General features: G+C 49.6%; 1 protein-coding gene across 2 annotated transcripts; it reads left to right on the top strand.

The window, feature by feature from the left end:
- The first annotated feature begins 54 nt into the window (after window positions 1–54).
- On the top strand, window positions 55–27,479 carry KIF5A (kinesin family member 5A). Of its 2 annotated transcripts, XM_057316194.1 has the most exons (29): window positions 191–518; window positions 9,954–10,041; window positions 10,151–10,224; window positions 10,601–10,705; window positions 10,950–10,998; window positions 11,620–11,675; window positions 11,904–11,991; window positions 12,269–12,393; window positions 12,881–12,985; window positions 13,139–13,287; window positions 13,393–13,541; window positions 13,881–14,056; window positions 14,974–15,042; window positions 15,425–15,631; window positions 15,936–16,082; window positions 16,644–16,832; window positions 17,199–17,316; window positions 17,674–17,738; window positions 17,848–17,957; window positions 18,327–18,428; window positions 18,956–19,016; window positions 19,251–19,322; window positions 19,455–19,559; window positions 22,136–22,352; window positions 22,605–22,758; window positions 23,063–23,145; window positions 23,554–23,581; window positions 24,055–24,169; window positions 25,226–27,479. In XM_057316194.1, the coding sequence occupies exons 1-28, from the start codon at window positions 390–392 to the stop codon at window positions 24,131–24,133; spliced, it is 3,099 nt and encodes a 1,032-aa protein (XP_057172177.1). In that variant the 5' UTR covers window positions 191–389; the 3' UTR covers window positions 24,134–24,169; window positions 25,226–27,479. The 2 variants fall into 2 exon arrangements, with proteins under 2 accessions (XP_044240598.2, XP_057172177.1); XM_044384663.3 differs by having other exon boundaries at window positions 55–518; window positions 24,055–27,479.
- Window positions 27,480–27,969: the final 490 nt, after the last annotated feature.

Genomic DNA, 27,969 nt, shown 5'->3' with positions numbered 1-27,969 from the left:
TACCTGGGAGCGTCAGGGGTGGGGAGGAGGCGAGAGGAACGGAAAGCCGCCCCCTTGGGTGGACACCGAGCGGGGGGCCCCCCGCGAAGGAAGCCCCGCCCGCCCCGCGGCCGCCGCCCCGCCCAGGCCCGCAGCGCGGCGCTGCAGCGCGAGGGGCGGAGAGGCAGAGCGCCGAGAGAGGACCAGACGCCCAGGTCGTCCGCATCCCCGTGCCGCAGGAGCGAGCAAGCGCGCCCCGGCCCTGCTCTCCAGCCTTCGCCCGGGCGCCCCACCTGCTTCCAGACCGCGAGCACCTGTCCTCCGCCTCGGCCCCAGCTGAGCACCCCTCCTCCGGAGCGCACACCGCCCCTGCAGCACGAGAAGTGCCCAGCCCGTCGCCGGCGACCACCATGGCGGAGACCAACAACGAATGTAGCATCAAGGTGCTCTGCCGATTTCGGCCTCTGAACCAGGCCGAGATTCTGCGGGGAGACAAGTTCATCCCCATTTTCCAAGGGGACGACAGCGTCGTTATTGGGGTGAGTGTCGCCCCGGGGAGGGATTTTCGGGGAGGGGTCGGAAAGACGAATCTCCCCCGCCCCCGCCGACTCTGCCCCTGGCTGTCACTCTGCGCCCCCTCCCCGCCGCTCAGCCTCCATCCTCTCCGCCGCAGCCCCTCCTCTCCCCTGCATCAGGATGGCTGGGTGTGGCCTGGCTAGGCGGGCGGCCAAGTCTCCGCAGAGTGGGAGGGGGCTACTTCCTCGCAGTCAGGGGACCCAGCTCCCCTTTGATGCTCGCTGCAGCGTCCCCACCCCTTAGAGCCAGTCCCGTGTTTTTCTGATGTTTTCCCTCTCCCCTAGGGAAAGCGCATCTTCCCTTTGTTATTGGCTCAGATCTCTACCCCCACCTCCCAGGAAGGGAGGGGGTAGATTAGTGGATGGGCTAGATGGGAGGTGGGCAGTCCAGGGTCTCTGCGGGCGGAGGTCTAAATGAGAGTGGGCTCTAAGACCAAGCCCTCCATCAGCCCCTGAAGTAGTTACAGCCTAGACTTTGGCGGAGGGCACAGGTCTGATGAAGGGTTTTCTGAGAAAGAAACATATTGATGCCACACCCAGTTTGGGAAGGGGGCTCTGGGGTCCTAAGAAAATGTCTGCTTTCCCAGGTACAATAGGAAGAGGATTTCAGACACCCCAGTTCCCCCTAACAAATAAAAATACCCAAATCCTGAGGTCTTAATAGGTACTTGCTTATTCATCCTTTCTCTTGATGATCCAGTAAAAAGTAGCAAGCTGCTTCTACCTCATCAGGACAGCTCTACCCTGTCATCATAAGAGGAGATCTTATTAAGAAGGAGAACTAGCATTTACTGTGGGTTTGTTACTCGACATGTATTATTTCATCCTCAAAACAACACTCGGAAGTAGGTATTAATATTTCCATTTTACAGATGAGGAAATTGAGGCCCAAAGAAGTTGAATGACTTTCTCAAGGTCACCCTGTAAATTCATGGATCTGAACCTAGATCTCTAACTCCAAAGCTCATGGCTTTTCCTCTATATCACACTGCCTCTGCAGATTTCTCTTCTGGACCTTTATCTGCGATGGCCCAAATGGAATTCCTAGGGAATTCTTCACCCACCCCTCCTTTTCCAGGTTGGTAGGGGTGGCTAAGCTATGGGGTGAAAGATCTGGGGTCGAGTCCTGTAGGGCTTGAGGGGTGCTGGGCCAGGAAACTGTAGCCAAATTGAGAAGGGAGGGGCACATATGATGGCTGTCCTCAAGGTCAGGGGCACTGTTTATATATCTTTGGTCCACAGTGCTTGGCACAAGGCATGCTTATTAAAGGAATGAGGGAAGGATGGGGACGGAGCGTGGGCCCTCTGAATCAGTGAGACTGGGACTTTGAGTAAACATGCCTTAGGAAGAGCCTGCTTACCTGTCCCGTCCCCAAGAGCCCCAGTCTGTCACCGTGCTGAGCTCTCACCCACTGAACTCAAACGGGTGCTTCTGCCTTGTGTGCGTGCTTACATACATGTATGTTCACCACATCCAGAGGGCCCCTGTCTCTTTTGGCCTCGAGGACCTTAGGCCTTACAGTCTGGTCAGTGTGGCCAGGCTAAAATAATCAATCCTGGGGGCTCCTCTCCAGGTAGTCTGGACAGCAGGCATTAGCTGTAAGAGTTGGAGCTTGAGGTCCCCCTGAGACATGAAGGCTGAGAAACAGGAGGGAGGTGGTCGTGGGGGAGCGCAGCCACGGAAGGCTTCTACTTTGAAGCCTGGCTTCCTTGGTGTAGTTCTTTCAGGTAAGTCTGAACAAATTCCTTTAGGTTCTCAGGCCATCCTGGTGTGGCAGGCATGTGGCGTGGGGTGACGTTGGGAGAAGGAGTGGTGGTATTGATCTGTCCAATTCTCGAAACAGGAAAGACACTGTAGAAGGCGGAGAGGGGGAGAGATGCAGAGGCCCAGGGCCCCCTGCCAATTGAGATTCTATCTTAGTTCCACAGCTGGTCCTTCCTTGCCTCTTTTGCCTCGTATTTGCAGGGCTGCACCTTTGTCTCACTGTGTGTCTTCCTTTGCCCCAGCCCTTCCTGTCAATCTCTCCAGCTGAGATAGATGCTTATGGGGGGCCATTTTGTCTCAGGCAGCATCCTTGGAGCTTGCCTTCCCAGCCTGACTGTTCATTGCTCATTTGGAAGGAGGAGTGCTCTAGGAGAAAGGATTTGGAGGCAACGCTTGAGGGTCCCACCAAGGGAAGGAAATCTCTTACCCCCTTTCCTCTTTCCTCTCACTCCCTTTGGGGCCTGGCATCTGAGGAATGAATGGAGGAAGCTGCTTCAGGAAGGTGAGGGAAGAGGGAAGGGGGAGACAATAGTCTCTCCAAACCCAGCCCCTGCTCCTTTCTCTGGTGGCTCTCCTCTCTGCCTCTGCAGCACTGCGGACACCACAGGGTTTCAGAGTCTCAGATGTTCGTGGGCTTTTTCTGCTTGGCAAAGGGTAGGAGAATAAGCTGGAAAGACAGCTCTTTCAGCCTCATCCCTCCCCCTTTCCCCTGACTTCTTCGGGAATCTGGGGGATGGGGCTTAGCCAAAGTTAATGGCCTGAGTCATAGTAGAAGGGTGTCTGGGTTACTGTCTATGTGCTGTGTACCTTGTTTTGCTCTTTATGTCACTGAGAATCCAGTGTGACTTTTTCACTGGACGCATTTAAGTGTCTCTCTGCCTTGGGCTTGGTGGGCAGAGTGTCCGGGTGCCTGCTGTCTGGGCTGCTGCCTCTATGCCAGACGAGGGACGGATGACCTGTACATCCTCTCCCCCCCTCCCTGTTCCTGTCCCTCATTCATTGAAGTGCGCACTATATTCTTCCTCCCTCAGATCTCCTAACGGGTTAACAGGTTCTTAAGCTGGCAAAAATCCAGGACTATCAAGTACCTCATTTGGAGAAGCTAGGTTGGGACCTGCAGGATTACTGGATCAGAGTCAGTATTGTTTGGGGTGGCCCAGGATTCCTTTGATATGTGGAGAGGGTGAGCAGGTCTCCCTTTACCTTTGGGGGAGTCTCATAAAGGAAAACGGAGAGGGGAGGTAATGTTCACCGTGGCCAGTGTCGCTCCAGCGTTACCATGGCAACAATCCCCAGGGGTGTCACCATGGAAATCAGGCCTGGTGCTCAGAAGTTCAGCCTCTACCAAGCGCTTTATTGAGGTTTGAAAAGGTTGGTCATCTTGGGACCCCTGATGTTAGGCCCTCCCGTTAGCTTCAGTCAGCTCACATAATGGAAAACTACCGAAAGGTGCTGGGAGACACAAATGGACAAGGAGACAACAAGGAGACTCGGGTGGGTTTACGGAGAATGGAGGCCTGGGCTGCGGGACTCTGAAAGGGAGCTCTCTGGAGAAGGCTGTGAGCAGTGCTTAAATTGCTGGGGGGGGGGGGGATCTCAGGGGGTGTTCCCCAAAGGTGGAGGGTCTCCCTCAGTGTTTCTAATGAAACCCGTCTTCCAGTCTCCGACGCTGGCATGGTGAGGGGGGTTCCTGGGAGAGGATGGGTGGGAGAATCGCATACTTCTGAAGATGGGGTTGAGGTCAGAAAAAGGGAGTGATGAAGGGCTTCAGTTCTGTCTGGAAGCATTTGGAGAAATGTTCAAATGGAGGTGGGGGTCACGTGGGGAAGGGGAAGGAGAAGCCATGATAAGGATTTGACGCCGTGTTCATGTTCAGGCGCTTCAGCTCTTGGATGACTATGGCACTGTGGGTCTGGATTCAGATTGCTTGTGTTTGAGACTGTGCGGTACCATTTCTCACCTGTGTGTCCATGAGCAAGCTTCCTTACCTCTCTGAACCTCGGTTTCCACATCTATAAAATGGAATATTAATGGTACCTTCTAGGATTGCTGTGAGCATTAAGTGAGATAATGGATATACATTGCTTAGCACAGGACAGGCACATAATAAACTCCTGATAAGAGGTAGATGTTATTATTATTTTTTTTATATATGCTGTCTCCCCACAAGCTAGCCTTTGACACACTGGGAAGAAGTTAACCTTTCCTCTTCTTACTGGTGGTTTCATCCAAACATCCTGGTCTCTAATCTCTTCTTGCTCTCTTCCTCCAACAATATCTTGCTTTTGACAAATATTTATGAAGGACATCCTGTGGGCCAAGGACTGTGCTTGATGTTGGGGATTTACAGGGAATCCCTACCTTCAGGAAACTCTTGGTCTACATGGTGGTCCAGGCTGTGGAGCGGTCTGGGCAGAGGCCTGAGAGGGGTTATCAGAAACGGCTTTAAAAAAAAAAAGTGGCTTTTGCAAACTATACACACACAGATTCTGATAAGAAGTCTCCCACAACATACAACAATCCGACTCAAAGTAATTGTGTGTCGTGAGAAATAAATAAATAATGCTGATGTTTCCTGTGTGAGTAGTCTAGAGGCAGAAAAAGTAGAAAACCACTGGTCTAGTTATTATCAAAAGATCTGACAACAAACTCATCTTGAGTATAATCAATGGAAAATTAAAAAGAAATTTATAATTTAACAGAAATAAAAATGTAAAATAATGAACTAGACTTGGAATTTTAGGGCCTACTCAAGAATAGGAATGTGATAGCAGGCCTTTCTAGAACCCCAGAAATTATAATGTGTCAGTGGCTTTCCATGCTCACGAGTTTACTAAGTGAACCCATTTTTAGTTCTTGGGTATCTTTTATCCTCACAGTACTGAGAACACCACCATTTACCCTCTCTGGTCTCCTCCTTCTTCCCAGCCCAGGCTGCAGAAAAGGGGTTTCTCAGGCCGTACTTGGCTTCAGCACTTGGAGAGCGCCCTCCATTTTAATGCATCCACAGCCTTCTCCGGAATCCTGTACCTGGGAATGTTTGTGAGAGAGAGAGGAGAGAGACAGAGGGAAAGACAGAGAATGCGTTGGTGCCCATGTTCCCAGAAGGGAAGAAGGGAGGGGCAAAGTTGGCTTGAGAGTTATATTTAATCCCCTTTGGCTGCATTCCTGGCTTCAAGAACCATAGATAGACATCATTGGTGGAGAAGAGGCGAGAGTTATTGGACTGAGATAGACATGTTTTGTTTGTTTCTGTTTCTTGGCCACTGGGTAAGAACAACACTGAGTTAGATTACAATTCAAGAATCGAGTTTCAACAAAAAATAAATTAATTAAATTTAAAAAGAAAGATATTACCTCTGAGGAGGACAGGCGTCAATGTCACTTTAAAGCTGTTTTCTTTTAACACTGTATGATTTTATTCTATGTAATAAGGATATTATTCTTTATAATGAAATGTAATGATGAACCATTCAGATAAAAAGGATGAAAAATTCACAAAAGCTCTATGAATACCCCACAAACTCACTCAAACCTTTTTAAAAAAATCAAGGTAGATTTTTCTTTAATAATTTTAAACGTAGTCTGATTACAACACTAATATGTTTTAATTGTTGGCAAAATTAAAAACAAAGAGAAACACATACAAGAAACTAAAAATCACTCAAAATCCCACCACCTTTTTACCAGTTTCTTGTGGGTTCTTCTAAAAGCATACTATATATTTATAAGCAATTATATATATACATGCATATACTTTTTAAAAATTTTTAAAATTTACTTTAAGCAATCTCTATACCCAATGTGGGGCTCAAACTTACAGCCCCAAGATCAAGAGTTGCACGCTCTACCGACTGAACCAGCCAGGTACCTCTGCATATACTTTTTTTTTTTTTTTTTAACAAGATTGGTAGCATAGTATACATACTGTTCTGTACCTTGCCTTTTTTTTTTTTTTTAACTTAACAATGAGTCTGGAAGATTCTTCCTTATCAGCACATAAAAACATATCTCATTCTATTTAACAACCGTATAGTTTGTTGTAGGGATATGCCATAATTTATTTAACCGGGTCCCTAATGATGGACTTTTAGAGTTATCCTAATAAGTTGCTATTACAAACAATTGAATGACCTTGTGTATATATATTTTGCCTGTCTATAGGCTACATTTTAGAAGCTGAGGTCTTAAAGTATATGTATTTAAAAATTTCAGAACTGGTTCCAAACTGCCTCTCATAGAGTTGGCCCCACTTTGTATATGCCCTCTCCAATGCAATGCATTGTCAAAATATTTTATTTTGGCCACTTTAATAGGTTAAATGGTATTTTGTAGTTTTAATATGCATTTCTCTTATTAATAATGAGGTTGTGCATCAACCAGCCATTTTAAAGAGCCATTATAACATCATTTTATGATGTTATATTTTACGAGAGCACTTACTGAGGTATACTTTACATACACTGAGTACACAAATCTTATGCAAATAGTTAGATGAATTTTATAACACATTTTGACACCCATGTAACCACTACCCAGATGGAAACCTAGGGTATTTCTATCACCCCTGAAAGTTCCCACTTGCCCCCTTGTCAATATCACTCCACTATCATATCCACTATTTTGACTTCTATCACTAGCTAAATTTTGTCCTTTCTTGAATTTCGTACAAAGGGAATAATACCGTATGTGCTCTCTTGTGTTTGAGTTCATTTACCAACATATTTTTGAGATTTATTGGTGTTCTATTATGACATCATGTCATTTTATTTTATTTTATTTTATTTTATTTTATTTTATTTTTTTAAGTAGGCTCCATGCCTACTTGGAGCCCAATGCAGGGCTTGATCTCACAACCCTGAGATTGAAACCTGAGCTGAAATCAAGAGTCGGACGTGGAACCTCCTGAGCTGCTGAGGCGCCTCTATTATGACATCATTTTAAATCAACAAAGAATACAGACGCGCACGTGCCGTTGTTCAATCAATTCCTCATGTTAACCGGCCCCAAATATTACTCCTCTCAGTTGTTTTCAATAGGCGCCCTACATACTGTTTGTATTTGTTTTTTACATTGCATGCTATTCTATGTATTTATTTTTTGCATACTATTTTTTTGATTAACGGTATTTTGCGTATACCTTGTCTTGTCATTACATACTTTTCTCTAACATCATCTATGCAGTATGTTGTCACTATAAAACATTTAAATAGCACACAAAAAAGTTCCTGTTATTCTGCTCTCTGGTGATAACCATCATTAGCAGGTCTGCTTCTAGTTTTCCATGTGTTTTTCCTAAGGCTGTTACTTGCATATGCTTTAAAAAATATATAATCACATTACGCACAGTTTTTATTTTTTCACTCAGTTGAGCTTGAACATGCCAATATATGTAAACCAACCTCACTCATTTTCGTGGGAGTAGAATATGGAGGTATCATAACCAACATCTTGTTGATGGATATTTGAATTGTTTCTAGTTTTACTTTAATACACACCGCTGCACTGAACACCGTTCTACATAAATCTTTAAGTGCTAAAGTAAATGCTGTAAAATGAATTCCTAGCACTGGACTCCCTGATATGGTGTACAAACAGTATGGGCATTTAAATATTTAATAGACTTGTCCTCCAGGAAGGCCCGATCAGTTTACAGTGCTCCCTTCATTGTAGAGAGCATCTTTGCGACCTATTTCTCTTTGTGGATTCTGGTTTGGGGGCTTCAAAGGCTTTCACCAAAAAGAGATCAGATAAATATTTCAGGTAGATTTTTTTCCCCATAAGCCAGACTTTTCAAATCTTTTAAATATTAAAAAATATATTTATTAGTTTTCCTTTATGCAAAGAAGTAGAAAGAAGGAAACAAAATAATATACTACTGTCCCACTCTCTGTGACATTAAGAAATTAAAAAATTAAAAATATAATACTTGTACATGGTTTAAAAATATGAACAATCCAGGGGCACCTGGCTGGCTTAATCAGAAGAGCATGCAACTCTTGATTTTGGGGTTGTGACGTTGAGCCCCATGGTGGGGGTAGAGATTACTAATAAAATAAAGTAAAACTTTAAAAAACATATATGTAAGTAATCCAGGATACAAAATGTAAAATAAAAGACTTGTCTCTCAAAGTAACCACTGTTAACATTTTTGTATAATTCCTCTTTTAAAAATTCTATGTATAGATGGAATATTGTGACTATTCCTAGAGCCACTATCTCCAGTTCTGGCCAATAAAAGTTTTATGAATTTCCTTAATTAGTTAAAACATGTCTCCCAAACTCTGGTGACCGTAGACTTAGAGCTTTACACTTCAGATGGATAAAGATGGGCTCTGTATTAAAACAATGTGACAACTAAGTCATAGTCTCTTTATACTGAATGGCAGGGAAACACGACTGAGAAATTTGTCACTTGTGATAGAGAACATAGTCTCATTCAATCTTGCCAGAGATCTTCCTTTAGTACGATTAGATAGCAAATATATTCTTTGCTGGGCTCCCCAGGTTGTAAATATTTTTTTTTAAGATTTTATTAATTTATTCGACAGATATAGAGACAGCGAGCGAGAGAGGGAACACAAGCAGGGGGAGTGGGAGAGGAAGAAACAGGCTCATAGGGAAGGAGCCTGATGTGGGGCTCGATCCCATAGCGCCGGAATCACGCCCTGAGCCGAAGGCAGACGCTTTAACCACTGTGCCACCCAGGCACCCTGGTTGTAAATATTTTGTATCTTTAGCATCTTACCAGCGCACATGATTTGTAACATAACCTAAATGAAACAAAGTACTTGTAGGTCAGTGATTTGTTTCAGTTTCTCTTAAAGTTGATTCCTTAAAAGGAAACCCATGTTTCTGATTTCATATATTTCTTTCACAGAGAGAGAGCTTGTGTTAATGTTTGCACAACAGCTCGGCAGCTTGATATATGTATATTTCATCTACGTAATAGGGAACATACTAAACATATGTCCCTAACTTGGCATCTTTCACTTAAGGAATCTTGAAGATCCTTCCGTATCAGGACATATGGATCTATTGAGGAAGATATTTTTAAACCTAGAGGTAGATTTTTAATGTTTTTAAAGATTTTATTTATTTGTCAGAGAGAGAGAGAGAGAGCGCAAGAGCACAAGGGAGGGGGGCAGCAGGCAGAGGGAGCAGCAGGCTCCCCGCTGAGCAAGGAGCCCGATGTGGAACTTGATCCCAGGACTCTGGGATCATGACCTGAGCCAAAGGATGCTTAACCGACTGAGCCACCCAGGCATCCCTAGATTTTTAATGTTTAATGAATTGTTTTTTACTCTCCATGGCCTGTGGCCCTACTGTTTTTTCACGGTTTAGTTTCCCAGGGAGGGGACTGGAGTGGTGGAGTGCTAGCTAAATCGTCACACCAAGACTGAGATCCCCTCACACAGTCTCACGCTGTGACACTTCTCAATGGCACTCTGTAACGCATGGGAACAACTCCTGGTGTCAGTACTAACTTCTGCGCCTGTTTCTCTAGTTCCCCTCATCCCCCGAAATCATCCGTGAAAAACAGGTGCCTTCTCAGGCTAATGGAAGGGGGCTGCAGTATTTCTTCTCCCTCACATCCTGACTGCCGATGTCTGCATGTTTTATTCCCATTCTAGGGGAAGCCATATGTCTTTGACCGTGTGTTCCCCCCAAACACGACTCAGGAGCAAGTTTATCATGCATGTGCCATGCAGATTGTCAAAGGTAACGTGTATTATCTTTGTAAGATGATTTTTAGAATATATGTTTTTGGGTTCCCCATTCCTTACCCCACTTCTTTCCACCAGTGCTCTTTCTCTGCTGTCTCTTCCAGATGTCCTTGCTGGCTACAACGGCACCATTTTTGCTTATGGACAGACATCCTCAGGGAAAACACATACCATGGAGGTGAGGGTTCTGACTTCCATGAGGGGTGAGGAGCTGGGCGTGTTCATGGGCTCCAAGGAATCTCGGTGGGGCAAGACCTAGGAATCAAGCTTGCTTGGTCTGGAGGATGAATGGAGGGACAGGATTATAGTGGAAGTTTAGTGAAATCCCTCCAGCCTGCTGCAGTTTTCTTCTTTTGATCTGGACAAGCAACTGCAGTAATAGTCCAAAGGGCCACTCAGTTCTCTCTCTCGCGGCAGTGACCATGGCAGTGACTGCCTCCTACCTCAAGATGGTCTCCTTATCCACTATGACCTTTGTGTTCACCCGCCCACCTCTTGAGTTGTCTCATTCTTTCTGAGTCTCAGCCTCATTCTGGAATACACTTCCTCCCCAGGGAAAGCTGCATGACCCCCAGCTGATGGGAATCATTCCTCGAATTGCCCGAGACATCTTCAACCACATCTACTCCATGGATGAGAACCTTGAGTTCCATATCAAGGTGACTGCGGCATGACAGCTGGGCATCCGCAGATGGGGCCTGGGTGGGGGGGAGAGCTAGTATGAATTCACCGAGTACCTGGGCGCCCCAGCTTATTTGCCTGTTCTGGTTACCTCAGTTCTTCTCTGCCCAGATACTCTCTTCTGCTCTTTCTCTCCTACTACTACCATCTGAGTGGGTCACGTTCACTTGAGATCCCTGGGTCCGATTTAAGACAGGCCCTCTTCACTTTCTCCCTGACTAGGTTTCTTACTTTGAGATTTACCTGGACAAAATTCGCGACCTTCTGGATGGTGAGTGGTGATGAACCCCACTGGGCGGGTGGGGCTGTGAGGAGGGGAAGGAAAAGAAAGATCACACTGCTTTTGACGAGAGATGCACAGGACACACACACACACTCATACCCATGTCCCTTGCCTCCATTCACCAAAATTTCCAAAAGTGAAAAGGTTCAGAAGATGAGCGTAGACAACCAGGCCTGTATAGAAACAGCCTGAGACCAGCTGGAACCTTGAAGCTAGAATCCTGGAGGAGGAGAAACTGAGCTTTCAGTGTGTGCAGGGAGTTTAAGCTTCATGGGAAAGTCTTCTTCTTTTTTTTGGGGGGGGGGTTATTTATTTATTTGTGAGAGAGAGAGAGTGCATGAATGATGGGCAGGAGCAGAGGAAGAGGGACAAGCAGACTCCGCACCGAGCTCAGAGCCAGCCCCGGGGCTCAATCTCATGACCATGAGAGCATGACCTGAGCCGAAATCAAGAGGTGGGTGCTTAACCGACTGAGTCACCCAGGCCCCCTCTCCTTTTTCCATGTAGAAGAAACTACTGTCTCAGCGGACTCGGGGTGCAGGGTTGGGGGTGTAAGTGCTACGTTGCTTACCTTGCTTACGTTGCTTCCCCTACATTGTCTGGATTCAGTGACCAAGACAAATCTATCTGTGCATGAGGACAAGAATCGGGTGCCATTTGTCAAGGTGAGAGAGGGGACAGGGGCACCTGTGTGTGGGGGTCACTGTATTGGGAGTTGGGGTGTGGCAGGAGGGTAGACCAGAGACCCGGAAGTTGGAGGGCAGATGTGCCAAGTGGCCGGGGAGAGTCTGAGGGCTTGGAAAAGACAGTCTTGAAAGGTCGTCTGGTCAGCGCACAGGTAATGTAATCTGCAGATCGATGTTTGTGGGTCACTGTCCATTCGCCCCCTGCAGGGTTGTACCGAACGCTTTGTGTCCAGCCCAGAGGAGATTTTAGATGTGATTGACGAGGGGAAATCAAATCGTCATGTGGCTGTCACCAGTGAGTGGGGATCTAAGGGCTCTTGAGTCTGGGAGTCTGCTGCTTGCCTGCGTCCTCTGGGGCTGAGGGACTGGAAGTGAGCAGGGCCAGACTGTCTCCTCCAGAAGAAGAGGCTCCTCTTGGGTGTGCGACCCAGCTGCCTGGGAGACGCAGTGGCAGGGCTAGTCCTGGCAGGGGCCGCCTCTCTCCGGGTGGGCCAGTGGTCATTGGAGGCCGGGAGCTGAGGGCTTCGATGCCATACGTGTCAGTACAGACCACCTCTCCCTTGGTTCTGCAGACATGAATGAACACAGCTCTCGGAGCCACAGCATCTTCCTCATCAACATCAAGCAGGAGAACATGGAGACCGAGCAGAAGCTGAGTGGGAAGCTGTATCTAGTGGACCTGGCCGGGAGCGAGAAGGTTGGGGGTCTGGGGATGGGGCGGGTAGGGAAGGAGGTCTGGGGGGGACTTTTTTTCATCAAAATAACTTTTTGAATAAGAGATAAGTCACATATCATAAAGTTCACCATTTCGAACTATACAGTTCCGTGGGTTTTAGGATGTCTGGAAGGTTTTGCATCCATCACCACTAATTCTAGAACATTTCATCACCTGTTAGCAGTCACTCCCTATCCCGCCTGCCCCAGCCCCTGGCAACCACTAATCTACTTTTTGTTTCTGTGGATTCGCCTTTTCTGGACATTTCATATAAATGGGCTAGTATAATACTTGGGCGAGAGGGGGTGGCTTTTGGCAAGAGGGCTTAGGGTCACAGAGGAAGGGCCTTGTCTGTTCTCTTCCCCTGTCCCCTCCTTGGACTGAATCCCCCTAAGTGGAAAAGAGGCCATGAGAGCCCTGTCTCCCCTTATAGCTCTCATGACACACTCATCCCTTAATGCTCTGGTAGGTCAGCAAGACCGGAGCAGAGGGAGCTGTGCTGGATGAGGCAAAGAATATCAACAAGTCACTGTCAGCCCTTGGGAACGTGATCTCTGCGCTGGCTGAGGGCACGGTGAGTGTCGCCTAGGCCCCCTCCCATCTTCTCCTACTGCTGCCATCACATCATGCCCGATGCATGCAGTGCTCCATCCCTGGTCAGCACCACTATCCTTTCTGATTCCCTTGTTGAATAGTTTCCTGATTCGTGGTCTCCCTCCTCCCCCAGAAAAGCTACGTTCCATATCGTGACAGCAAAATGACACGGATTCTCCAGGACTCTCTGGGAGGAAACTGCCGGACGACTATGTTCATCTGCTGCTCGCCGTCCAGCTACAACGACGCAGAGACCAAGTCCACCCTGATGTTCGGGCAGCGGTCAGTGGCAGGGTCCCTGCTCCCTGGGCCAGACCCTGTTGCTCTCTCCCCTCCGTGTCACGCAAGCCTTTATGGGGGTCTCATCTCCTTGTTCTCCTTACCCAGGGCAAAGACCATTAAGAACACCGCCTCAGTGAATCTGGAGTTGACTGCCGAGCAGTGGAAGAAGAAATATGAGAAGGAGAAGGAGAAGACAAAGGCTCAGAAGGAGACGATCGCCAAGCTAGAGGCTGAGCTCAGCCGGTGGCGCAGTGGTTAGAGAGGGTTCCGCTGGCAGAGAGGCGGCGGGGGGGTGGGGGGGGTGGGGTGGGAGGAGGCTGAGGGGACCAGAGACGCGCTGTCTGGGGTGGGGCCTCAGGTCAGGCAGCCTCCAAGGAGGGCCGTGTTTCTGGAGGGGTGCAGTCGAGCAGTGGTGAGGGAAGGGGGGAGGGGGCTGTCCGCCCTTATCTTACCCCCAGTAAAGGTTGAAGGTGCACTTGGCAACAGAGATGGAGACCTGCCCGGAGGTCTTGGCGTTGAGGAGCGAGGGAGGAAGGACTCCTGGTGCAGCTTTCTCTTCTCCCTTCCCTCACCTCGTTCTGCGCCTTGGCCAGGAGAGAATGTGCCTGAGACGGAGCGCCTGGCTGGGGATGATGCGGCCCTGGGAGCTGAGCTCTGCGAGGAGACCCCTGTGAATGACAACTCATCCATCGTGGTGCGCATCGCGCCTGAGGAGCGACAGAAATACGAGGAGGAGATCCGCCGTCTCTATAAGCAGCTCGATGACAAGGTGAGGACACCCGGGCACAGTGGGGAGGCCAGTGGGATGAGCAGTGAGGGGTTAAGGGATTCGCTTGTGCTGCCTTTTTTGGATTTTAAAAGGTACAAATGCTCATGATTGAAAGTGTGGAAGATAGCACTGGGTAACATTTAGAATTGTTGAATCACTGTATTATATACCTGAAGCTAATAGAACACCGTATGTTAACTATACTGGAATTAAAATTAAACGTAATAAAAAATTATATTATTAAGAAATTTAGAAGATAAATAAAAGAATATTGAAGAGAATTTAAGTCATGCATCATCCCACCATTCGGAAATAATACTATGAAGAGTCAGCTTTTCTCCATAGATAGAGCGTGCAATTGAGATACACTGTACCTAACTTTGCATTCGATTTCCTCATTCTACATTGTATAAGGAGCAGTGTCCTGCTTCGTTAACAACTCTGCACAAAAAGTAATTTTTAAATGGCTGCCTGACAGTCCATTTATCAAAACGTATTGAACCATTTGTTTGTTACAGGGCTGCTAGTCTCGTTTTTAGTAGTTTGTTCTTGCTCTTGTAAGTGACTGAAAGCACTGTCTTTGCCCCTGGACATAAGACTTTGCTTTTGAATGATTTGATTAGAACGGAGCACTGAAGTGGGATTTCTAGGTTAGGGGTTATGCACTTTAACCCAAAGGCTTTTGCTGTGTACTGTCAAGGCTCTACCACCTTCCAGGGAGAAAGGAATTTGAAAGTGAGGGCAGGAGTGAGGCAAGAGACTGAGGGAAAAACTTCTTTTTAGGATATGGGGTTTCTAACTCAGAGCCTGAGCTGTCTGGATTTTTGTCAGGATCCTACCTCTGCCCCCACCCCTGTAAGTCCAGACCAGACAGAGCGGCGTGTCTTCACCCCATCTTTCCCCCTTGCCTCCAACAGGATGATGAGATCAACCAGCAGAGCCAGCTCATAGAGAAGCTGAAGCAGCAGATGCTGGACCAGGAAGAGGTAATACAAAGGACAGACGTGAGAGGAGAGCGGTGTGTTCCCTAGAAGGCATCAAAGACCTTTTACAACCAGATAGAAGAAGGGCTTAGTCTCCTGCGTCGGGCTTGGTCACCCCCCAAAACAGTTGAAGTCTGGGGACTTACCTGGGGCTTTGCGTAACACACGAGTTTTGGAGTCTGGGTGCTTCTTCCTTCTGTGAACCCTACAGCCCGCTTCCTCTTGACTCTTGCTTTGACCCTTGCCCCTCTGCTAGAGCTCCGCCCTCCAGGCTTAGGGTGCCAGAGAGGCCCCGTCCGGGCCAGTGTTCTTGGCTTCCCAGACCAGGGGCCATAGAGGCGGTCGCTTAGCAGCCCCCCTCACGTGCCTTGCCTCTTCCTCCAAGCTGCTTGTGTCCACCCGAGGAGACAATGAGAAGGTCCAGCGGGAGCTGAGCCACCTGCAGTCAGAGAACGACGCGGCTAAGGAGGAGGTGAAGGAGGTGCTGCAGGCCCTGGAGGAGCTGGCTGTGAACTACGACCAGAAGTCCCAGGAGGTGGAGGAGAAGAGCCAGCAGAACCAGCTTCTGGTGGATGAGCTGTCTCAGAAGGTGGTGAGTGGCTGACCGGGGTCCAGGAACTCCTGGCCTCCGGAACACCCTCCATGTCCCAGGGGATCTCTGCGTCCCAGGGCCGCATCACACTCGTACCTTTGCCCTGCTGCATCCTGTGCCAGGGGACCCTCCCCTGCCCTGTCACCACCCTTCACCCTCCTGACCCCTGTCTCTTCCAGACCCTTTGGCAGGGCCCGTGTTCTCTCTGTGGCAGCCCTCGGGGTCACGTATGAGGCAGAAGCTCTGCCTGGGCTAGGGAGGGGAGTGGGAAGGGCAACGGGGTGACTCGAGGGGCTGTCCCCAGGCCACCATGCTGGCTCTGGAGTCTGAGTTGCAGAGGCTGCAAGAGGTCAGTGGACACCAGCGGAAACGAATTGCAGAGGTGCTGAATGGGCTGATGAAGGACCTGAGTGAGTTCAGTGTCATCGTGGGCAACGGGGAGATTAAGCTGGTGAGTGGGGCTGGAGGCAGCAGTCTTGTTCAGGTCGTTCTTGCTCTGGCCACTGGTGGGAGAGGCAGGGGGGCACCACCCAGGCTCTCAGGGATACTGAGGAAGGCGGGCCAAAGAGCCAGGAAATAGGCCTTTTAACTAGACCCGGGAAAGCAAGCAGAATTTTGCGCAGACTCAGCTATAAATAGACCTTCTAGAGGGTGCTGAGTGAAGAGGCCGTGGAGATGTGCACATAGCCGGCTTAGAGGTGAGGCACAGAGCTGGGAATGAGATAAGCAAGTCCGTGGCAGTGACGGTGACCCGTCGGGGTGATCAGGCAGACAGTGTGACTCCAAATCACAGTCGGAAGAGGGCGACTGTCAGAATTGGATCTTTAAGTGCAGGGAGAAGGACTCAGTATGAAATGCCAGGGGATAGCAGCTACAAGTTGTCTGGAAAATACGTGTGCCGCCCGAGTCTGTGTGTGGGGGGGTGTACTCGGGGTGGGCAGAATGCACAGGAATGGGTAAAAGCTTCGCTGTGGCCGAGAACCACCTCTTCCTGCCCTCTCCCACCCCGCAGCCGGTGGAGATCAGCGGAGCCATCGAGGAGGAATTCACGGTGGCCCGACTCTATATCAGCAAAATCAAGTCAGAAGTCAAGTCTGTGGTCAAGCGCTGCCGGCAGCTAGAGAACCTGCAGGTGGAATGTCATCGCAAGATGGAGGTGACTGGGCGGGAGCTCTCGTCCTGCCAGCTCCTCATCTCCCAGGTGAGTGCCAGGCACCGAGAACCCTGCATGCCGTGGGAAGGAGGACGATTCTGTGGCTATGGGATAAGACTCCCAGCACCCACCTTCATGTCAAGGGCCTAGGGTCAACGCAAGTCCAGGACAGAAGCGCCTGTGCTAGCCGGGGAGGGTCCAGGCCAGGGAAGGGAAGGTTCCGAGGGGATACCACCCTCTGAGCTGATGTGGTCTAAAGGAAGGGTCTCTAGAGAAATGGCCCTTGGCCCTGCATCTTCAGGCCGGCGCAGCAGAAGGGGATGGCCTGGGAGGAGAGCTGCAGAGGTCTGTGTCACCCAGCTGTGTCCCTGACTCCACCCCTCTTCTTCTCCTCACCAACCCTTCCCCCATTAGCACGAGGCCAAGATCCGCTCGCTTACAGAATATATGCAGAGTGTGGAGCTAAAGAAGCGGCACCTGGAAGAGTCCTATGACTCCCTGAGCGATGAGCTGGCCAAGCTCCAGGCCCAGGGTGAGGCCTTCTTCAACCTCTAAACCACGCGTCCTGGGATCTGAGATCCCAGAGGGGGGCAGGGAGGAAAAGCCACAAACATCAGAATAAACCTCCTAACAGCACACTCATCCCACGCATTAGACTGAGATCACGGAAGCTTTGGCATGTAGCTTATTGTACACAGGCCGTGAACCGTCCGTGGGTCTCTTTCCCTGCCGTATCAAATCGCACTGTCCTAACCCAGAAGAACATCCCTGAGGGCCCACACTGGGTTGATGTCCCCTGCCCTGGCTGGAGCTCTGGTCGCAAAGTGAAGTTCTTTCCGGAGGAGGTAGGTTCCATTGTAAGCTGCACTCCCCTCGTTCTTTCCCTCAGAAACTGTGCACGAAGTGGCCCTGAAGGACAAGGAGCCCGACACACAGGACACAGACGACGTGAAGGCGAGTGGGGAAGGGGCAGGGCACCGCCGGGGCCAGCAGGGCTGCGCCGGCCCTCTCCCAGCTGGTGCCTGGGAGTCTGGCTTTGAGTGTGCGGTGGGGCTGTTCGCAGAAGGCCCTGGAGGTGCAGATGGAGAGTCACCGGGAGGCCCATCACCGGCAGCTGGCCCGCCTCCGGGACGAGATCAACGAGAAGCAGAAGACCATCGATGAGCTCAAAGAGTAAGAGTCCCCCTGGGTGGCTCCGGCCTCCACGGCTCCCTCTTGGCCCAGGGTCTGGTGTGTTCACTTCCATGGGCCACTTCCCCCGACTGTGCCACAGCTTTGTAGCTCAACTCCAGGAGGCATGGGAGTGAGGACTAGTTCTTCTCCTTGAGCTCTTATGATTAGATAGCCCACAGCTCCTCACTCTGTTGTGGAACCCGTGGCCTGTGTCTGCTTCTGATATTCCGAAGGTAGATGCATCCGTCAGTCCTGACCGGACCCACCTGTACCAGAAGGAAAACGTTTGCAGGGCTGGTCTTCTCCCCCCCCCCCCCCCGCCCATTACTAACCTTCTTGTTCTCTCCGACACCTTGGTGCCCTCGGCAGCCTGAATCAGAAGCTGCAGTTAGAGCTGGAGAAGCTTCAGGCCGACTACGAGAAGCTGAAGAATGAAGAACGTGAGAAGAGCAGCAAACTCCAGGAGCTGACGTGAGTGGTAGCCCAGACCGCTGCTCACTCACACCTGCAGGGGCAGGGCACGATGCAGGTGGGAAGAGGGCAGCCACAGGAAGCAAATGCCTCAGAAAAGTCATAGGATGGGGTGGGGAAGGATCCCCCCCCCCAAAAAAAAAGACTTTCAGAAATGACCTCTACTGAATATTAGCTGCTCTGGCCTGGAAAGATGTCTGTGATGTTCTGTTACGGGTGAAAAGCAGGCTACAAAACAGTATGAATGATATGATCCCGTACAATTTTTGTGGGATATACCTGCACAGAAGTGAGAGTCTGGAAAGACAGACACCAGAACGGCAATGGTGGTTTTATCTGTAAGTAGTAGAATTATGGGCTTTTTATGAAACTCATCTTACTTTTTTTTCCTTTTCTAATTTCTGCACAGCGAACATGGGTAACTTGTATAATAAGTAATAATAAATTTTAGATCAAAGGAATGGAGAGGGAGGAGAGAGGGAGAAAGGACGGTCCTGAGGGACTCTTGTGTTTCCTTCTTGCCCCAGATTTCTGTACGAGCGACATGAACAGTCCAAGCAGGACCTCAAGGGTCTGGAGGAGACAGTTGTGAGTGGTTTCCCTCTGTGCCAAGTTAACAGGGTGAGGTGGGGCCTTCATTTCTTTCCCTGATTTCTCCATAACCCCATTCCTATACAGAGTCAGTCTGTGGCATAATCAGGACACATCTTTCCCTAAAGGATGAGTGACTCACCTGCCCAGATAGACTGACAGTTCCAATATTTGGAGCGAAAAGGTTGGCCTGGTACTTGGCTACCCCCAATTTGTCATCATTCTTTCCAGGCCCGGGAACTCCAGACCCTGCACAACCTTCGCAAGCTGTTCGTTCAAGACGTCACGACTCGAGTCAAGAAAGTGAGTGCCATCCTTGGAATCTTCCCAGGTTTCGCCAACCCCTGTGTCCTCCAGTGGAGCTGGCTTGGTCTGGTCTGCATGAGACCCTTAAGGCCTTGGGACAGCCACATCTTTCCCCCCGTCTTTCATCAGAGTGCAGAAATGGAGCCCGAGGACAGTGGGGGGATTCACTCCCAAAAGCAGAAGATTTCCTTTCTTGAGAACAACCTGGAACAGCTTACAAAGGTTCACAAACAGGTAAGAGTAGGGGACAGCTTACAAAGGTTCACAAACAGGTAAGAGTAGGGGAAGGGGTGAAGAGAACTCTTGAGGCCAGGTGCCTAGGAGACCCAAATCCTCCGAGGTCCTTTGGATTTAGGAAAACCTACTCTTGCATGTTTTCCTTACTTTTCCCTTTTACTTTTCCTACGAATCCCTTCTTTATCCCCGTTTCATTCCACTTTTACCCTGTTCTTTGTCCCATGCCTGTTCTCCCTTCTTAAAGCTCCCAGCCTGCCTCTGCTCAAAGTGAAATTCCCCAGGCCTATGGATTTGGAGGGAGAGGCTGGAACTGGTGGAGGTTTCAGAGGCATGGGGCTGTAACTACACACGAGGGATAGTGGTCGGGACAAGGAGAAGCCAGGGAAGTCGGCTTTCTCTCAAGGAGGGAGCTCCATCTGCCTAGGCCTGGGGCAGGCATGCAGGGCGATTAAAGGATGTCCTCCAGCTGGGGCTGGTTGAAACTGCTGTGTAGTACGTCGCTGCTTCTCTGTCGCCCTCCTTGCTGCTGCGGCTCCTCAGGTGGCTGACTGGGTTTCCAAGGGGTGGGGTGGGGAGGCAGACAGGCGTCCGAAGGAGTCAGGACAGGACTTGTTTGGTGCGTAGAGAGCAGGAGCACCCTTGCGAGAGCCAGATATCTGAGCCATGAAGACAGGTGCCACAGAGTCAACTGGCTCTTCTGACTCATGAAATAAACCCTCATCTATACGCATTCCCTTTCTTTCAAACCCACCTGAACGGTTGATTTAAACTCGTATTCTCACTAAACCGGAGCGTACATTTCTCAGCGTGCAATGTCCAGCATATTTAGCAAATACTTGGTACATCTTTTTTTTTTTTTTTTTTAAACATATAATGAAAGAAAAAACTCTCAGAACCGTGACCCAGTGATAATCTGCGGGGTATATTTATTTCATTTGGGCCTGCAGAGGGCTGTACTACCGTCTTTCCCCCTTTGCTTATTGTCCAGCCGTATAACAATGTAACAGCGTTCCGGAAAGGTTGAAAGTCCAGGGAAGAAACATTTGTAGTCAGTTCTGCCATCCTGTTTTCCTTTCTGTGTGTTCACTTTCCTTCTCTGCCCAGATGCATGTCATATTGCTTATTTTTTCCCTAATATTTTTATTGCGGTACAATACACATAAAATTTACCACCAGAGTGATCTTTAAGTTCCGTGGTATTAAATGCATTCACAGTGTTGTGCAACCCCCCCAGCCGTCCTCCCCCATCCCTGTCATCTTGTAAAACCGCACCCCTATACCCACTACATGGTAACTCCCATTCCCCTCCCCCCCAGCCCCTGACAACCACCATTCTTTTTTCTGTCTCTATAATTTTGACTCCTCGAAGTACCTCATATAAGTGGAATCCTGCAGTATTTGTCCTTTTGTGGCTGACTTATTGCACCCAGCATCACGTCCTCCAGGCTTGTCCACAGCGTAGCAGGTGTTGGGAAACCATGGGCTGTTTCCTTTTTCCTCATCGATGCCACTGCCTCTCTCTGTGTGAAGTTCCAAAGACCAAAAACAACTCACCTAGATGACGGATGCCTCCTTATCATGTCCTACCTCAGCAGACACAAGACTAGAAAGAAAATGAGAGAGATGTAGAAATTCCTCAGTTCACAGAATCTTAAATAGCCAGGCTTCAGCCCTATTCCCAATGAAGCTGAACTCTTGTCACAGCAAACCATTGTTCATAATCTTTACGTTGTCCAAAATGGAAGGGGCACAGATGTGTTTCCAAGCTCTGCCCTTTCTCCCCACGTTCCCTGCTCTACCATTTTACCTGCCATCTTCCGAGGCCGGCTCCCGCAGGCTGGAGGGCCCCCCGTTATTGTGTGCAACCCTAGAGAGAGATCAGGAAGTCTTCTCTGGCTGCAGGGTGGTTGTTTCCACCCTCTAGCTTAAATTAAATGGGGGAGGGACAGCCCAGGAAATCCTCGGATGTGAAGGTAATGAGCACAAATGTTTGTGAGACCTCAAACATTTTCTTTCCTTCCTACGGGGTGCTGCGTGAATGTGTGTGGGTGGGGGGTGAGGCGGGGGCTCCCATGTTCCAGCTTCTGCTCCTGCTCTGCACTGCAGCTAACCTGCACTCAAAACCATACCCACCTTCCAGACTGCCGCTGTGCTCTCGCAGCCCTGCCCTGTGCATGCCTACGGAGCCATCTCTGGGTGAGGGCTGCTTCATCCCCATGGTTGCCCTGGGGCTGTTGGTCTGGCACAAGCTGTGAGGTCTTGGGGGGTGGGCATCGAGGCCAGGAAAAGAGGGGGACAGGGCACTGTCACAAGAGTTCTGGGCTACAGTGGAGCTGGCACGTCTTCTGCTAGAAAACGATGTAACTTTTCTCATGCCTGACCACTGTTTGCTCCGGGAGAAGGAAAGAATGGGTCAGAAGAGCAGTTAGGTAAAGGGAAGGAGGCCTTTCGAGGAAAGAGTGGGGTCTCCGTGTTCTCTGACTTGGTTTTTCTGTATTCTCTCTCCCTGCCCCGCGCCGCCACGCTGCACCGCTGGCTCGGCCTCGGCCTCTTCCCTCGGGCTTACCCCACAGCTGGTACGTGACAATGCAGATCTGCGTTGTGAGCTTCCTAAACTGGAAAAACGACTTAGGGCTACGGCTGAGAGAGTTAAGGCCCTGGAGGGCGCACTGAAGGAGGCCAAGGAAGGCGCCATGAAGGACAAGCGCCGGTACCAGCAGGAGGTGGACCGCATCAAGGAGGCCGTTCGCTACAAGAGCTCCGGCAAGCGGGGCCATTCTGCTCAGATTGGTGAGTGGGGGTAGGTGGAAGCAGCCGAGGTGGGATTCCCTTCCGGGGGAGATGAGCACATTCCGAAGTGTCAAGCAGCCAGATGATTGCTTTTTCTCCTACCTCCACCCCAGAATCACCCCACTACCATCCCCCCAAAATGTATGAAAGTGAGTGATGTTATGAGCAACTCAGTTCAGCTCCAGCTCCGTGACTTCCGGGACTGGGGCAGTTGCAGGGAAAGTCACGGTCATTCTCCTTGCTTTACCACAGCCAAACCCGTCCGGCCCGGCCACTACCCCGCATCTTCACCCACCAACCCCTATGGCAGCCGGAGCCCTGAGTGCATCAGTTACACCAACAGCCTCTTCCAGAACTACCAGAATTTGTACCTGCAGGCTGCGCCCAGCTCCACCTCAGACATGTAGTGAGTGGCCCCAGACGTGGGCGGGAGTCAGCCCGGGCTCTCTGCTCTCCATCAGGGGAGGTTGGGTCAGTTATTGGCTGACACTTAATTTCTTTCCTAAGTACCTTCATTTCGAACCCTTTCTCAATGTCACACCTACGTTTAGAAGGTGGGCATTGCCCTCTCAGCCTAGGGCCATGTTTGTTGACCTCTGTTCTCTGGGGAAGGGAGGGGTGAACGGCTCCATCCCTGAAGGGATCATGGGTCCTCAGCTCAGTGGAGGGTAGGTGCCAGAGGCGGCATCTCTCTCCTCTGCTCCATCCAGCTTTGCAAACTCCTGTACCAGCAGCGGGGCCACATCTGCCAGCGGGCCCCTGGCTTCCTACCAGAAGGCCAACATGGATAATGGTGAGTGAAAAAGATGGGGGACCAGCTTTTGGGATCCCCAGGGCAAGTTGAAAAGTAGAAGCAAAGTAAGTGAGCCGCTACCTACAGCTTGAACGCTGCCCATCGCTTCAGGGTCTTAGACTCTTAGAAGTGGATTCCTCCTATTGCCGTGCCTGTCCCCACCCTCCCCTGCCTTTCCCCTTCTCCTTTCCATCAGAAGGGATCAGGGAGAACTTTCTCAAACAAAATGATCATGTGGCTTGGGGTAGTTGAAAATAGAGTGCCGCAGACCCAGGCGGCAGCTATACTCCAAAGCCTTACCTTTTTCTCGAAGGGGTCAGGATGAGAGAGGGTTTGGGGAGCCAGCTTCTAACACCCGTCTCCTTTTTTCTTCTCCGAATCCTGTGTTCTTAATGATGATGTCTTCAGGAAATGCCACAGATATCAATGACAACAGGTACACCAGTCCCCGTTGCTCTTGAGTTCTCTGGGTGGGACCAGAAGAAATGGTTCCATTTCCCTCGTGCCCTACCTACTTAAAGGGTCTCTGGAGCCTGCAGGGAAAGGAGGAGGAAATGAGAGCCACTCTCGCCATCACCCTGTTGTCCCGAAGATCTGCTCATCCCCTGCCTCTTGGTGCAGAGAGCACATCCCCTCTTCCAGTCCCACCTGTGGCTTCTCCCCATTCCGGCATGGGGGCTGGGGGAGTGCCATGGCCGTCCGATGACCTGGGTTTTTCTCTCCTTCCTTTGGGAACTCCGTGACCTTGGGCAAGTCAGCTTCATCTCTCCAGCCTTGGTTTTCCTCGTATTCCTGTAAACCCTGAATAGTCCCTGCCTTTTGTTGTCTCACAGCGATATGCTATGGGAGCAAAGTGACAGGAATGTTCTCCTTTATACGGAGCTGACAATGCTGGGTCTGTTCTTCTAGGAGTGACTTGCCGTGCGGCTATGAGGCTGAGGACCAGGCCAAGCTTTTCCCTCTCCACCAAGAGACGGCAGCCAGCTAATCTCCCTCAAGGACTGTCGCGTACCTGCACTTTCAGGTAGCTTCAGGCTGCTCCCTCTGACCAGCCTCCGGTGGCCTCCTGTCTTGCCTTCAGCCTCTTTGTTTCTCCTGCTTTTTTTCATCATCTCAAAACTTTTACTATAGAATTGTCCCTCAGCTCCTGCTTTCCCTGCTTGGGGGATACGTCCCCACTGGCCCCCGGGCTCCGGACACTGATGATGTCCCCCTGCTGATGCTTTCCCGTGGCCCAAGTAGTAACCGCCGTACTGCCTGTCTGCCAGTAGGGGTCACTGCCACATCAAAAAGAGCGAGCAGGCGCGGTGCCCATCTAGAGCCATGCCCATGCCTGGGAATGGAGTGGGTATTAGGAGACCTCGAGAGATCATCTCAGCCCCCTCTCTGCCTCCACCCTAAAATAATTTTGGATGGATGGGTATTTTCCGAACCAAGATACCTCCAGTAAAGGAGGCATTGGCTTCATTCCTGTACCTGTGTCCCATACACCTCGTATCTGCGTGGGTCACCAAGAAGCTCTCGGAACGCCCCCAGAGGTCTGACTTGTTGTCGCTATACTGCAGTGTAAGCACTCCCCTGCCACCTTGCTCAGCGGAGGTGGAAGAGAGCTGTGCTCCCCTCTCAGCCCCCCTTATTCCACCTCTGTCCCCAGTCCTCTCCAGCAGCTCGGGCACCTTCCTGGTGCTTGTGTGTCACCGGGCTTCTCACTTGCTTTGGGGCCCAGAGCTAGACCGTAGGAGCCTGTCTTACTGTCCCCTTTGGGTCTCGGGCGAACGAGAAATGAGAGGAATACGGCCAGTCTCTTGCTGGGCTGTGTCCACAGCGAGCCCTCTCTGGGGCTTTCCAGGGTAGTAGGCCCGGCACACCGAGGCAGAAACGCGTGAGGGAGAGGGAAGGAAGGATGGGGAAGAGAGAGGAAGGGCTGGAGTACAGGAGCAGGGGCCGAGAGAGTGGTGTCCGCTTGTTGGTATTAAAGGAACAAGATTGTAAATCAAAGTTTATACAAATGCCACCTGTTCCTGTTGAGTGCCTGGACTGCAAGGTGGTTCCTCACAACCTCTTTCTCTTTCTTCCCCAGTTTCTAAGAGGGACTGAGGCCTCTCCTCTCAGCATGCTGCAAACCTGTGGTCTCTGATACTAACAACTCCCTCCCAACCCTCGTTGTTCAACTGTACTGTTTGATGTCTTCTCTTACTCTGTATCTCTTTGTACTCTGTATCTGTATATCAAAACTGCTGCTATGTCTCTCTCTTCTCTCTGTCTTACTCTCTCAGTATCTAATGATGTATTTAGCAATTTCTAAGCATAGTATATTCTCCTCATTCGGGGCAATAGGGAAGAGGGTGAATGTTTCTTCTTTCAAACATGCGACTCTCACACTGAGTGGTGTTACTCATGGAGATGATAAAAGGAAAAACGGGAGCTCGAGGGCTGTGATCCTTCACACACGCGCACACACACACACACAAATGCACACACACATGCACACACGCACGCACACAAAGCCTTAAGCAGAAGAGTGTCTTAGCATCATAAGAAGATACAGAAATAGACTCTTTCCCCTCCTCTTATACAGACAGTGCAGGGTAGGGTAACATGGAAGGACTCCTAAATCACACGTAGAGTTTTCTTCATATACCCCTCAACCGAACCGAGGGGGTCTGGGTGTGCAACTCCACCCTCCATAGTGCACTTTTTGCCTTCCTCTTCCTGTCCCGACCCCCTGCCCCAATGACCGAGGACATGGATTGTTCAAGGAGCCATTTCCCTTTCTCCTCAAAACTTCTTTTGATATTCTCTGCCCCAGAACTCATGAACAGAACCTAGAGTTGCTTTAAAATATTTTGAAAATTTGAGGAGGCAGACCCTTCCCAACAGTCTGTCAATGGCTGCTCATCAGCCAGGTGAGAGTTATAGGCAAGTGTGGTCAGATGATTGCTTCTTTGGGTTTGGGGGTGAGCAGGTGGGGAAATTCCAAGTATTTTTTGCCACAGTGATGAGCTGGATTCCTTTCTCTGTCCCATATTGGGCTGCATGTTCTTCCCATCTCCACCTTTTGGTTTGGGACCTTCCAGTTCATTGGCAAAATATCTATCTCAAGATGCCTTCCCTCCAGGCTAGAGCCTGACCTATCCCCGTGATGCATTAAAAAAATTTTGTTTGACAGAATCCCTTTGATAATGTCCCCATCTGGTTTTAAGTGCACTTTAAAGAATGGGGCAGAGAAGATTTTCCAGACTGGGGGAGGGTGGTGAGAGGGGAGTTCTCTCCCCCCAACACTGCCCCATGTAATTGATAGGACGGTTATTTTGGTTTCAGACATCCTTTCCTTCCACATGGTGCTAAGGTGGTTTTCTAGGTAACTACAGGGATGGAGAGTGGAGGTCAAAATCAAGAAAGTCCAAATCAAGAAAATCTGGTGTCCAAATACCCAGTCTTACATAGGATGGAAAAACAGGATCCCCCAGCAGCAGGGCAACCATCACCTAGCCTCTGAAGCAGGAAAGAAAGCATGGTGTGAGTGCCAGCTTATACATACAGGCCGTATTGGCCTGGGACTCCTTCAAGGGGAAAAGTTCCTTTTTCCTTTACCTGTTGGGCCTCTCTTAGCAATTATGGAAAAATGCAGGGAAAAATTGACCAGAAGGGTGTAGAGTAAATCCAAGGCAGTGATATTCAAACATTTTAAAAATAAATCTTATCTAGAGCCCTGATATAAAAAATAGCCCAAAGTGACGCAGACCTGGGCAGTTTACATTTTCTTTATTTGGTGGAAAATGCTTCATTAGTGGAGGAGCTCTTGAATGGTCCTAAGAGTTCGGAACCTGAGGGTTCTGCAGAGTTGTTCGCAAACCACTGCTCTGAGGGAAAGGGGTTCAACCTGGCTCCCCTGCCCCAAGCCCCTAACTCAGAGCAGAGAGGGAAAGGCCCAGTGGGAGAAGAAGGAGGATGCCTGTGCACCTGTAGACATGAGCTACAGGGCACCTGAGAAGCCAGTGGGAGTAATCTTGCCACCAAATGATTCTTTTAAAACGCAGAAGGAAACGTGAAGGTGTCGGGCAGGTGAGGAGAGAGATGTAAGGGAGATATAATTCACTTACATAAATAAGAACACACACACAAGGCCTTCATCAGAAGCTTCACTTTACATCCCCCCACCCCAGCGTCCCTTTCCAGAGAGCCAGGGTCCCCACAAGGGCGCCTGGCCTGCCCACTCACATCTGCCAAAATGTTGCATGCCGGCGTGGAAGACAGACCAAACCGCACAATCCCCAGTGTGTATTTACTTGATGTACATAGATACCTTGAAAATAAAATAAATTCAATGATGACTCTGCGGTGTTGCAAATCTTTATCCCTCCCCGGTCCCACTCCCTTACTTGCACGTAATGACATTTGACGGTGTGGTATATATCCTTCCAGATGTTTTCCTATATATTTACACAAGTTTGTTTGTTTTCCCCACTTGACAATATATTCTGGAGCTGTTTCGTGTCATTATACATAGATTTCCCTCATTAAAATAGGGGTGCCTGGGTGACTCAGTTGATTAAGCATCCGATTCTTGATTTTGGCTCAGGTCATGATCTCAGGGTTGTGGGATCCAGCCAGTGTTGGGCTGCGCTCAGCATGGAGTCTGCTTAAGAGATTCTCTCCCTCTGCCACTCCCCGGCTCACGTATTCGCTCTAAAAATAAATAAACGAATCTTTAAAAAATTTACCTCATTAAAATATATAATTTTTTATTAACTTATCCTATACTTTATTAAACCAGTCCACTACTGGTGAACGTCAATCTAGGTTGTTTGTAGTTTTTAACAA

The sequence above is a fragment of the Ursus arctos genome, unplaced genomic scaffold (genome assembly GCF_023065955.2).
Source record: "Ursus arctos isolate Adak ecotype North America unplaced genomic scaffold, UrsArc2.0 scaffold_21, whole genome shotgun sequence".
Taxonomy (NCBI): domain Eukaryota; kingdom Metazoa; phylum Chordata; class Mammalia; order Carnivora; family Ursidae; genus Ursus; species Ursus arctos.
This window is presented reverse-complemented; position numbering and strand designations above follow the sequence as displayed.

Coding starts and splice junctions, on each gene's coding strand:
- KIF5A (XM_044384663.3), top strand. CDS start 390: ATGGCGGAGACCAACAACGAATGTAGCATCAAGGTGCTCTGCCGATTT. Junction 16,833..17,198: donor GCCAGCTCCTCATCTCCCAG/GTGAGTGCCAGG, acceptor TTCCCCCATTAG/CACGAGGCCAAGATCCGCTC. Junction 17,317..17,673: donor GGCCAAGCTCCAGGCCCAGG/GTGAGGCCTTCT, acceptor TCTTTCCCTCAG/AAACTGTGCACGAAGTGGCC.